The following is a 13859-nucleotide window of genomic DNA, read 5'->3' as shown; positions in this document are numbered from 1 at the left end:
GGTATGCTGCACTCAGAAGATCTTTCCGAAATGTCCAGGAAGGATTGAATAGAGGTGCAACAAAATACGTAAAGATTACTGTTGGGGCAAATGATTTTAACATTCTGACTGTATATTGAGATAAAGATCATATAAAAAAGGTATAATACTATAAAAAAGTATATTATTTTATCCTTATTTTTTCATATGATCTTTATCTCAATTTACAGTCAGAATTTCAAACACCTTTGGATGGGAGCTATGTAAAAAATAATAAACAAGGAGAAAATTGTTTCATGTTTCTGTGTCATTTACTAAAACTTGTTCATAAATGGAAAAAAATAAAAAATAAGGAGAAAAAACAAGTATTTTACAGAAAATTAAAAAACCTTCATTATTTGTTTAAAACCCTCAGATGCCAGGATTTTGCATCTAGCTTTTAAAAAATTTCGGGGGAGGACCCCCGTACCCCCCTCTTATTCAGGAGGGGGGTACCCCCTCCCGAACCCACCCCCCACTCCTCGCTACGCTCGACCGGGGCGCATGGCGCCCCAGATCTGAGAATATTATTCAGGTCCACCAGAAATTAACCAGGTCCACCAGATCAAGAGAGCAGGTGGACCTGCGGTCCACCACCTATTAAAAGTTAGTGTCAACCCCTGGCATCGTCGTTGCCATATATTATTATATATGTACATGCACACTTGTCTGTACTTATTATCAGAAAAACACTACTTAGGACCATTCCCTTATCAGGCTGTTGCATTTGTTGGGAAGATATTCCAGAAAGTATTATCAATTCTAAAAAAAAATGTAAAATGTGAAGTGGTATTAAGTTTATGGAAATAATCTGTATCAATTTAAAAATGGTATGTATTGATATGATTGTTTTCATTGGGTTTGTATTTTGTTGGATGCAAAACATCCATGAGACGTTTCCTTGCAATTTTTCAGCAGCAAGAGGGCTACTACCCTGGAAATATGGCCTACGGAGGCGGTGCACCACCCATGCCACCCCCAGAACTGGAGGTGACATACCTATACGTCCCAGAGAACACTGTCGGGTCAATAATCGGTAGCAAGGGTGCCAATATCAAGGATATCAGCAAGTCTACAGGAGCAAGAGTCAAGGTATATTGATAAATAGATGGCCAGTTTGGGAATTCAAATGCAGGTTTAGAGACAAAATAGTAGATTTCAGCAAGGACTAGTGAATCAGTTAATCTAACTAGTCTTTTGGGTTTGTAAAAATTACATAAAAACAGTATTGTTTGACTGATGAATAGGAATATTCCTTTGGAAAAATTATTTAAAATACAGATACATTGCATGTTGATACTCTCCAAACTTTCCTGGGACATCAACATAGGTATATTGCAGGAGAGTGTCCCTGCTTTTGCTATAACTTTTCCTATTTAACACTATTAATTAATATTAACTAAAATGAAATAAATACTGTGTCTATAAAACCTGAGTGCTGGCCTCGTAGCCCCCCATCCAGGATATGAAGGACATTTTGATTGTGGCAAAATAGAAAACCAAACATAAAGTTCCTATAAAATAATTTCAAAATTATCGTGCCGTGATCAACAGCCATTTAGACTTTACTATTTCGATTCAGTTTAAAAGGTATTAATTTGGAGTAAGAGTTCAGTTAAGAAAATCAGTAATTTTACCCAATTTTAACCCAGTTTACCTAACCAAGCTAGGAGGAGGCCAATTATGAAGTGTCCGTGTAGAATGACTACTAAAAATGTTTTAACTCTTGTCTCATGATATCGTTTAGATTATCCAGCCGAGCTCAAAGGAGCCCAATGGTGAGAGGAATGGGCAAAATATCCAAGAGAGGCGTTGTATCGTCACAGGATCTCCGGAAGCCCAGTTTCAGGTAGGAAATGTGGCATGCTAGCAAACCAAAGCTGAAGAGAGATGAGGACTCTGCCAGAATTTATAGTTTGGAAATAAGACCCATCTATAATGTATAATGGTAGACTAAAACTAAACAGGAAAAAATCATATGGCAATTGATAATTTAAATTAACTTGTTACATTTTATATAACTGGTGATTTGTTTGTTGAATGGTGATTGGAAATAGTGAACAGTTCCCTGTGGTGACATTAATAATACCGCCCCAGTCTGAAGCCACATGTTTGAAATCACCGTTAAAAGTAATACCTTTGGACTGGACTAATGGGGGAAATTAAAAAATAAAATCTAGTCTGTCTAGTATCATTTGTCAAAATCTACCTTCCGGCCAGTTGTACTCTAAACATGAAATTGAACACCTCAGTTTTCCACCCATCTGTTTCCTTTGTAATGAACCATTGGCATACTTAGTGAATTAGGAAATTAATATTTCTGTATACAAACTGAAATACGAAAACTTAACCAGAGATTAAAACCCCGACCTTGGGCCTTGTGTCAAATTTATGATATAGTTTACCTGTTTGCAAAAAGTATATTATTAACATTTAAAATTCTTACTAAAAGAAAGCATCTAGAACAATACAACATGTCAGTTATTGCTGTTTAGCTAGAAGTAAATTACATTAATCCGATACTAAATAATAGTGGTATATGATGATTGGAACATTGGAACAGTTTTAACTGTGTTGACAGTACAACTACCGCCCCAGTCTGAAGCCACGGGTTCAAAATCATCATTTAAATGAGAAATTCCTCTGGACTGGACTAATGGAAAAATTTCAGTTTTAATCAAATACAAGTTTCACTTGTTCAAATCTACTTTTGAGCTAGTAGTACTTTAAATATGAAATTGAACACCCCAGTTTTCCACCCTTCCATTTCCTTTGTAACGAATCATTGGCATACTGAGTGAATTGGGAAATTAATAATTCTGTATACAAACTAAAACACGAATGCTTAACCAGAGATTAAAACCCTGACCTTGTGTCAAATTTATGATATAGTTGACTTGTTTGCAAAAATTTATTATCAACTTTAAAAATTCCTATAATTAGAAAGTATCTGGAACTATACAACGTGTCAGTTATTACTGAAAAGCCAGAAGTTAATATACTTAATAATGATGGTATATGATGATTGGAACCTTGGAACAGTTTAACTGTGTTGACAGTACAATTACCGCCCCAGTCTGAAGCCACGGGTTCAAAATCATCGTAAAAAGGAAATTTGGACCCATGGAAAATTTCCAGTAATAAGAAAATATAAGTCTGTCTAGTATCAATTGTCCAAATCTACCTTTCGGCCAGTTGTACATGTACTCTCAATATGAAATCGAACACCCCAGTTTTCCACTCATCCATTTCCTTTGTAACGAATCATTGGCATACTTGGTGAATTAGGAAATTAATAATTCAGTACACAAACTGAAATACGAAAGCTTAACCAGAGATTAAAACCCCGCCCTTGGGCCTTGTGTCAAATTTATGATATAGTTGACCTGTTTGCAAAAAGTATATTATTAACATTTAAAATTCTTACTAAAAGAAAGCATCTAGATCAATACAACATGTCAGTTATTGCTGTTTAGCTAGAAATAAATTACATTAATCCGATACTAAATAATAGTGGTATATGATGATTGGAACATTGGAACAGTTTAACTGTGGTGACAGTACAACTACCGCCCCAGTCTGAAGCCTGATGTTCAAAATCATCATTTAAATGAGAAATTCCTCTGGACTGGACTAATGGGAAGTTTTCAGTTTTAACTAAATATAAGTTTCATTTGTTCAAATCTACTTTTGAGCTAGTAGTACTTTAAATATGAAATTGAACACCCCAGTTTTCCACCCTTCCATTTCCTTTGTAACGAATCATTGGCATACTGAGTGAATTGGGAAATTAATAATTCTGTATACAAACTAAAACACGAATGCTTACCAGAGATTTCAACCCCGACCTTGTGCCTTGTGTCAAATTTATGATATAGTTGATTTGTTTGCAAAAATTATATTAACATTTAAAAATTCCTATTAAAAGAAAGTTAAAAGAAAGTTTCTGGAACAATACAACATGTCAATTATTACTGATTAGCCAGAAGTTAATATACTTAATAATAGTGGTATATGATGATTGGAACCTTGGAACAGTTTAACTGTGTTGACAGTACAATTACCGCCCCAGTCTGAAGCCACGGGTTCAAAATCATCGTAAAAAGGAAATTTGGACCCATGGAAAATTTCCAGTAATAAGAAAATATAAGTCTGTCTAGTATCAATTGTCCAAATCTACCTTTCGGCCAGTAGTACATGTACTCTCAATATGAAATTGAACACCCCAGTTTTCCACCCATCCATTTCCTTTGCAACGAATCATTGGCATACTTGGTGAATTAGGAAATTAATAATTCAGTACACAAACTGAAATACGAAAGCTTAACCAGAGGCAGAGATTTCAACCCCTGACCTCGGGCCTTGTGTCAAATTTATGATATAGTTGACTTGTTTGCAAAAAGTATATTTTTAACATTTAAAATTCTTACTAAAAGAAAGCATCTGGAACAATACAACATGTCAGTTATTGCTGTTTAGCTAGAAGTAAATTACATTAATCCGATACTAAATAATAGTGGTATATGATGATTGGAACCTTGGAACAGTTTTAACTGTGTTGACAGTTCAACTACCGCCCCAGTCTGAAGCCACGGGTTCAAAATCATCGTTAAAAAGGAATTTGGACCTTTGGAAAATTTCCAGTAATAAGAAAATATAAGTCTGTCTAGTTTCATTTGTTCAAATCTACCTTTGGGCTAGTAGAACTCTAAATATGAAATTGAACACCCCAGTTTTCCACCCATCTGTTTCCTTAAATATGAAAGCTTAACAGAAGATTTAGATTCCCAACTCAGGCTTTGTGTCAAATTTATGATGCTGGTGTCTTGTTAGCATGTGTTGATACTGTTAACTTTAAAAATTCCTATATAAAGTGGTATATGATGATTGGAACATTGGAACAGTTTTAACTGTGTTGACCGTACAACTACCGCCCCAGTCTGAAGCCACATGTTCAAAATCATCATTTAAAGTGAAATTTCTCTGGACTTGACTAATGGATAGTTTTCAGTTTTAATCAAATTTAAGTTTCATTTGTTCAAATCTAATTTTGAGCTAGTAGTACTCTTTAATATGAAATTGAACACCCCAGTTTCCACCCATCCATTTCCTTTGTAACGAATCATTGGCATACTTGATGAATAGGGAAATTTGTAATTCTGTACATGAACTGAAATATGAAAAATTAAAATAAGATATTTTAACTTCTACCTCGACCTTGTGTCAAATTTATGATGTTTGTGACTTGTTCGCAAAAGTGATGTTAATAATTAAAATTAATATTAAAAGAAAAAATAATCTAGAACAGTAAGAAATGTCAATTATTGCTGATAAGCCAGAAGTAAATATATTATTGATCTGATACTACATAATAGTGGTATATGATGATTGGAACCTTGGAACAGTTTAACTGTGTTGACAGTACAATTACCGCCCCAGTCTGAAGCCACATATTTCATGGCCGAATTGATGGATTAAGTATAGGTTTCCAGTAAAAAAATTAAGGTTAATTTGGGGCCTTGTATGTGCGAGATATTTTCCCAAATCAACGGGCACAGACCCATGTGGAAAGAAAGTAGAGAAATTGCTGGTTTCTTTTTTGCAAGATCCCATGATGTTGAAACAAGATATCACCATATATATGTACAAGCATTTTAAGACACTCTAAATTGAGTTGTATTTAGATGAAAAAATATATTCTGTTGACACTAGAAATCAGTACTATATATATATTATAGTTCTTTGCAATAAGCATAACTTTATTTCAAGTGTGTGGTTATCCTGTGAAATAGATTGCAGTGGAAAATAATGAATGAACCATTACCCATGTGATAAAATAAAAGATTCTTTAAACAAAGCTTGGATGAGAATATTGGGAGGCAGGGTTTTGGGAAGGGTATTACTAACACCCTCAAGATCAAAGTGGATGTAATCTTTTTGCAATGTCAAACTACACTTTTCTTCCATTATTGCTGATTAGTCTGAAATAAATATACTTTATAATAGTGGTATATGATGATTGGAACATTGGAACAGTTTAACTGTGGTGACAGTACAACTACCGCCCCAGTCTGAAGCCACATTCCAACTAATCCAATAATTATTACACAACATATTTGGAAAAAACAGGAGTTAGAGTTGACCATTTGATGACCGGGTTTTTCCAGAGTTTTCGAGGCAATTACCAACATCCACAATTTAACCCTTACGCTGCTACGCACCACAATAGTGGTTTCGAAAAGTCTGGCCGTCAGTGTTGTGCACGACACTAGTGGCGCTCTGTCTGTAGGGTTTTGATCAGTAAACAGGTTAATTAAAAGTTTCACCTTTTCTTACCTTTATTACCACCTGTTCAGGTAAATACTGAAGCAACTTTAGAATCGAAAATGTTAATATAAACTAGAGACAATAACGAACAATTTTCCTAAAACTTTTATTCACATATATATAACAAATATTGTTCAAGTTATGCACATTTGAAAAATTAAGGAAATTAATTTATATTTCAATAATAAATTCAGCAGTGGCATCCCTTTACATAGAAATCAATGTAGCAGCTTAAGGGTTAAATTTGATGCTAGCATATTGAAACATCAAGATAATCTTTTAAAGAAAGGAGGATGTCTGATATTCTACTTGATGTGAAGTACTTTAAGCAAAAAAGGAGGGACTAGAATCTTTTAAATTATGTTCTGCTAGAAGAATATGAAATTTTGTCTAAAAATCAAGATTTTGGTTTTGTCTTGATTGGGAGGGGACCCAAAACTGATCTGGAGTTTTATCTCGAAGTCTATTGTCAGGAAAATACCCAAACTATATTGTTCTTACTATATTTTTTGTTGTTGTAGGCACATTTTCAGATTTTCGACCGCATCAAGAAGGAGGGAGGCTTTTCAAGAATGGAGGACGTTCACCTGAGATCAGAAATCATGGTACCAAAGGGCATGATAGGACGTATAATTGGAAAGGGAGGTCAAAATGTAAGTTGATTCAAGATATTGCGAAGTGTCATGTAGAACATGGCTATATAATGTAAAGACGTTTCGGCTTTGAAAAATGCTATATTTTCAATAAAAACTTTGAGAAGCGTGCTCATAGAAATTTTACCACTTTAAAACTTAGGAAACTGCAGGTTTTGTCTATGGAAAGTTGCATTTTTCTCTGGCTAATACTGCCAAGCATGCAAAAGGAAAACTTGATCGACACGTTAGGCAGTCGAAAGTTTCAATAACTTCAGATTTAAATTTAATTTCCAATATTTGGACTTGTACCGATCTAAATGAGATGTACAATGCTGCTGTTGATGCTTCATCATTCAGCCACACTAGTTAAACTGTGTACTGTTTTGGTCACTGTCTGTGAGCTGCAGCAAGTAACTTAACCTGCCATTGGACTTTGTTCACAGGTCCGTGAGATACAGCGAGTAAGTGGTGCTATTGTTAACCTGCCAGAACTTAACAATCAAAATCCCTCGGAAGATGGTGAGGTGCCCGTCTCCATCATCGGCCATTTCCAAGCCATGCAGGCAGCCCAGCGACGTGTACGGCAGCTAGTATCCAACTCGTCAATTCCACCAAAACGCAGGCCTAGTCAGCGAGAGCAGAATGGCAAACAACAGATGTAAGCGGAGCTGCTCAGGAGTGAACTTTGACCCCAGACCATCGGGGTCGGGACAGGAAATGTGTAACACCAGAACAAGTTGGCTGCGAAATGATCAAATTCTTTCCTTACTTTTTATCTTGATCTTAAAAAAAAGTCCTTTAAGCTGCTCTCATTCTCTCCCAGTGTTTCATGTCAAATGTTTTGACATGGGTTACCCAAACGTCCTTTGTTATGTCAAAGGCATCAAAATAATTCACTGCATTCTATTAGATCTTTTCTTGCTCAGAAATGAGTGGGTATTTCGTGTGACCAACTTGGAGGTTTGCGGTAGGATGAGAGAGATATATTTATTATACCTAGTGTATTAAGTTGGAACAAATTTTAGACCATTGTTGATGTTTTCAAATATGCTATGGTCTTTTTTTGTAATAAAATTTATTTTTGATACTTGTTGAGGATTTTTTGTTAGAATTTTTATGACCTGTTTAATATGGGCATTTTTATTTGTCCGATTAATATTATTAAAGAGGAAAATAGAAAAAAAAATAACAAAAACTGAACCACTTTCAGCAATTAAGCCAATTCTAAATCAGGTCTCAAAAACGTTTTGCCCGCATATTGATTGTTCATTATATATTTTTAAGTGTCTGCTTGACTTCTTCGCTTCCAAATGTTTTATCGGAGAGCGCAATGTTTAGTTATATGTGATGAAGGTCACAGCAGCCTGGGCGTTGCATCTCTCCGTCTGTTGTTATATTGTTCTCAGTGCTATAAATACTCGTTGGGAGCGAGGCAGCCAGGCACACACTCTGGGAAAGTGGACAAAATGGAAATGGGCATTTCAGTATTAAGCTATAATGAACTTGCATGCTGCAAATATAGGTCCTCCTCAACTTGTAATTAAACATGTCGTAACCAATTTCTTTTTCCAATAGAGATTTTAAGTTATGATTTAAAAGGGCAGGGATAATAATACGGATACTATTGATATATTGCGAGTCCCCTCGTGTGGGGTATAAATTGAAGAGCAGGGGCAAGTAATGATCATTTCCCCCCCTCTGCAAGATATTTCCTCCAAGTAATTTCAACTTAATTCAAAAGATGGCAGTACCATTTTGATGCCTTTTCTTGAAAGGTTCAAATAGACAACATGCAAGCGAATTGCATCGTTAAAGGATACCTGTCATCACCTGGTCCTAATATCACGGGAGATAATGTGGACACTTGATAACTACATCTAGATATGGAAAGATTTAGCAAAAATTCATCCATTTTTTGTTTTTGTTTTTACCAACGTGTATGTATTGTCAAAACAATCATTTATAAATTGACATCTCGTGTAAAAACCGATCTATATATAATATACATTGAAGCATTTTGTATCTTATCAATTTTTTTTCCTTTTCGTTGTTGAATTAAATTCTTGCAAATGATATGTGCAGAAGGTGGTAAATTAATATTGAATGATGTTATATGTGTAACAGTTGGTGATTCAAATTTAGGTAAAAATATTTAAAAAACAAAAAAAAATTGAAATGACTGCAAAAAAAAATATTTGACATCCGTAAACTTTTTGTTTTCACAATTTTGTGTTTAAAATCTTCAAGAGTAAAGTCAATGTTTGAAGTTCACTGTTTTTACCATTTATGGTAGTTGGGTTATAAAATATTGTGCTAGTTTTCATTCAGAGTGAATTGTTGTCAATTATATAATACCTGTTTCATTTTAGTATGGATATTACACTATTGCAAAGAGCCAAGTCTTGGACCCTGTGTACTTATATAACCTTTTTTATGTACCCTTTTGTGACCACTCTCCAACCACTGATTCCCCCCCCCCACCCCTTTTATACATGTACCCGTATAGCAAGATGACTTCTTTTTTTTTTGGTCAAATCTTAAAAAAATTAAGCCAACCTGTTGATAAGTAGAACTGATATACAAAATGAACTATTCCACGAAATGCCCGTAATTTTTCGTACCATTGTGACTGCTATGGTGTGGCCAGTACGGATATATATAACCCATTTGCCTAGTTAGTCACAAACTGTGAGGTGCAGAAGTTGCGGGCATTTATAGAGCAGCATTCTAGCTTGGTGTTTCTATGATGAAGACGGCCACGCCAGACAGGGCACACAGTTCATGTCAACTACCTCATTACCCACGAGGATTGATTTGCATTACCATTTTACCACTTTAAATTGTATGTGTTTGTGATGTTCAAGACTTGGCTCGCCTCGCCAGCTTTGACCGGGCATTTCTTTGTTGATGACGTAATATGCAATGTAGACATTGTCAAATCATATAACCTTTTATGACTGTAGTTTCTGCTTAGTATGAAATATGGAAAATACCAATAGAAGTTGTTTTTTTTTGCGCCACTATACACGAATAATTATTGTCAAATGTATAGTTAAATTTTTGAGAACTTTTTTGAGTTGATCTGTTTTCATTATGCAGACTTTGGTACATAGAGAGCAGTATTGCATGTGATGTATCCAGTTTTCGGTTCTCACGTTTTTCTTTTCTCCTTTGCCGAGATGTTTTGTGTACATGATAAGATGTTAAATCTTCTTACCTTATAACAACATGACAGGGATGACTGTTGACCTCACAACAGAATTAACTTCACTATCTGCTAATCAATACTGATGCTAGGCAGGCCCGGTACGCATGTTCAGGTGCGTGCCGATGCAAGGAAAGGTATGACCAGCGCACTGTAGCAGACTGACTGACGGGGACAGACATAAACAAGTGGATCTAACACTGCTGTATCTGTTCTTGTCATTTTGCAATATAACTTCTGTTTGTCTCCCTTTTCTACCAGGAAGATTAAAAAGTATTCTAGTTTATTAATTGTTTTTGTGTGTTCATTTCACTGTACTTGCATGGTGTGTTCCACAGATTTTGATGAACCAAATTTATCATGAAAATATTGTTGCTATGAAAGATAGAAAAAAAAAATCTTTCTGCACATTCCTGTAATCCTAAAAGTACAGCAGTTTTGGTGTTGCATTGAGGGATTGACGCATATTTGTCGGTGTGACATACTTTGATACTGGCTACCTGTAAATAGTTTAAACATTCTACGTATACCATCTTTTCATACAAATGAATGTTGTACAAAAAGATATTGGTTCATCAATATAGTGGCTCATATAAAATGGAATTTTTCCCAGCGTTTGGACAAGTTTCCTTTAAAATGACTTGTTTGAAGTAGACACGTTGAACAGATCGACATGTGGTTTTCCATGTTAAAATCCAAGATACCTGTCTTGTTTAAAGTTGACCGTGCAAGAGCAGTGCTATACAACTCAGTAGAATGTCCTCTGCAAGACCTGTCAATTTTACTAGTATGTTGCATAATAACTTCCACAATATAAAGAACTCCAATGCTGTATGTTGTCTGTAAACAACTGTCTACAGGTGAACATTGACTAGCAATCCAATTTAAAGAATTGCATTGCTTATTTAATCTTTTTTAAGGCATGATGGCAGCAATTCACTTAAAAAAATGCCGACAATTTCCTTCCATTTTTGTGGGCATATCCTGAACCAATATGTTTATGCGGTACATTGGTGGTTTTTGACTTGCACCGTCAGCGTTATGGCTTTTAGTTAGGACTTTGCAAGATTTCACCATTGTAAAAAAAATGTGGTACTGGATCTATAAGTACTGATACTGGATATATAGAATTTATAGCAGGAACATATGAATGTCTATTACAACCTTTTTAATAAGTTACTGAAGTAATCGGGTTTTAGTTTCAAGGCAGATCACTCTCAATTACCGGTTCATGTATAATGTGTATGGTGGCATGTACCCCTGGAAGAGGAACCTTTTCATTCGAAAAGGATCATTTGGAAAATCCTGTTCTCGGAATAGTTGCACAACTAACACTAGGCTATCTGACTTTCCGTTTAAAATTAACTTGCATTATTGCACACTTAACCAATGCTGTTGGAAAGTGGATCTCGCATCCGTGATTTTCAAATTAAGTCGACGCCAAATTAAACCTGACACTACATATTGTCATTACCCTACACCTTGTTCATATCTGATGGAAGATTTGATTTTTTCACTGCTGTGACCATCAAGGTCATTTAATTGAACAAACATGATAATGCGTTGTCCCAGCAAGCTCCAGGCCAAATGTTACTAATCTCGGTTGTACTTGAGATTCTTTCAGAAATGGTTCAAACTTTTTCACACTTGACTCCTGCGACAATAAATGCCAGTCTAAGGTCATTTATTATAGGATGAACTTGATAGCCTTTTCCACTAGCAAGCTACATGCAATATATGGTTATTCTAAATCTCTTAGGTATTTAGTAGTTTGATGTTAACGGCTGAGATTTTGAAAGTTTATCAAGCCGATATTAAACTAACTTGATAGCACTTCACCCAAGGAGTATACAGATCAAATAAATATCCTTTCAATAGGCCTAGCTTTGCTTAATCAAATGTTATGAACCCATTTGTTTTACACAATTCTGAAACCAGCTTTTCCAACTTACATTAATCACTTTCGTTGGTCTGTATGAAGGTGCAGAGGTTCTTGGTGTGGGAGGAAACCCAGAGAAATCCATGTGGTCTGGCAAGTGACCCTGTATTTTTTCGTGTTCGATAGGGGATTCGACCCTGCAAAAATGTTACTGCATCACCAGACCACCCATATAGAAGATGTTATGTGTAGCAGAACTCGACTGGCGACCAGGTACCTCAATTGGTAGAGCATCTGTCTAGAGATCGGGAGGTCCTGGGTTCGAACCCTGGTCTGGCTGTGTATTTTTCCTCTCCTGCTCGTATGGCGCCTAACAAAATCGACCCACAGAAGGTGGTATAGTGTCTTGTGTGTCTTTGGGGTAAATGACTTCATTAAAGGAGGGAGGAATGTAGCGGAACTGGACTGGGTCGATCTTTGGCGACCAGGTAGCTGAATTTGTGAAGCACCTGTCTAGACTTGAAACCCTGGTCTGGCTGTGCATTTTTCCTCGCCTAATACATATATATTTTATACAATTTGCCCATCTGACATTAAAAATTTATATTTTTCAAATTGCCCTGCGTCCGTGGTCGGTCCGTTTGTACATTCGTCCACTGTCCTTAAACAATTCTTGTTATCGCTATTTCTCAGGAAGTGGTGGAGGGATATTTCTCAAATTTTATAGGTAGGTTCCCCTTGGTACCTAGTTGTGCATATTTACTGATCAGATAAACAAAATGGCTGACAGGCAGCCATCTTGAATTTTGACAGTAAAGGTTTGTAATAGCTATGTCATGGTGCGTCGTCCGTCAACTTTTCCTTTAAACAACTTCTTCTGAAGAACGGACAGGCATAGAGTCATGATATTTGGCTGAAAGCTTTGTTGGCTCCTTTTGAGAACGAAAATGACCTTGACCTACTTTCAAGGTCACAGGGGTCAAATATGCCAAAAAACTCTAAACGACTTCTTCTGAAGAACTAAAAGCTATAGAATCTTCATATTTGGCTGGTGGCTTCCTGGGATAGAGCCCAACAAAGTTTATGAATGAAAATTAGTTTAATCTACTTTCAAGGTCACAGGGTCAAATATGTTAAATGCTTCAAATGACTTCTTCTGAAGAACTGAAAGGTAGCAGTGTACAGTAGCGTATGGTGGCCATGGGGGTTATTTTTGTACAATGAATAACCCCTGTAATATTACAGGTATCAAAACTTAGAGAGAAAAAATCAGCTCTAAAATTGGCATAAACATGATGAATTGGACTATGTGGGCTTCACATTTAAAAAAAAATCGAATTTGGCTTAAGACTACATTTTTGGCCATTTACCAATCTGTGTCTACACAACAAAAGCTAGCTTTTCATGTAGTCTATTTTTAGCTCACCTGGCACGAAGTGCCAAGTGAGCTTATGCCGTGGCGCGGCGTCCGTCGTCCGGCGTCAATATTTTACTTTAAACGACTTCTTCTTAATAACCGAAAGGCCTAGGGTGTCAATATTTGGCCAGAAGCAAACTTGGATGAAGGGCTACAAAGTTTGTTCAAATAAATGACCTTCACCTATTTTCAAGGTCACAGGGGTCAAATATGTCAAAAACTTTAAACATCTTCTTCTCAATAACCAAAATGCCCAGGGAGATGATATTTGGCCAGTAGCATGCTTGGGTGAAGGGCTACCAAGTTTGTTCAAATGAATGACCTTCAATTATATTCAAGGTCACAGGGGTCAATTGTATTAAAAAACCTTTAAACAAC

The 13859-nt window shown here is 35.9% G+C and overlaps 1 protein-coding gene across 4 annotated transcripts in view; it reads left to right on the top strand.

Annotated features, from left to right (window-relative positions):
• LOC110460094 (insulin-like growth factor 2 mRNA-binding protein 2) overlaps positions 1-10471 on the top strand; it is a 21806-nt gene extending 11335 nt beyond the window's left edge. For all 4 annotated transcript variants that reach the window (XM_021512812.1, XM_021512810.1, XM_021512811.1 and 1 more), the window contains 4 exons: positions 934-1110; positions 1766-1867; positions 6867-6998; positions 7424-10471. In XM_021512812.1, coding sequence (XP_021368487.1) covers positions 934-1110; positions 1766-1867; positions 6867-6998; positions 7424-7642 — 630 coding nt within the window. In that variant the 3' untranslated portion in view covers positions 7643-10471. The remainder of the gene's footprint in view (positions 1-933; positions 1111-1765; positions 1868-6866; positions 6999-7423) is intronic.
• Positions 10472-13859: the final 3388 nt, after the last annotated feature.

Source organism: Mizuhopecten yessoensis, unplaced genomic scaffold (genome assembly GCF_002113885.1).
Source record: "Mizuhopecten yessoensis strain PY_sf001 unplaced genomic scaffold, ASM211388v2 scaffold10317, whole genome shotgun sequence".
Classification (NCBI taxonomy): Eukaryota; Metazoa; Mollusca; class Bivalvia; order Pectinida; family Pectinidae; genus Mizuhopecten; species Mizuhopecten yessoensis.
Note: the sequence above shows the minus strand (reverse complement) of the source record. Positions and strands in the feature narration are given on the sequence as shown.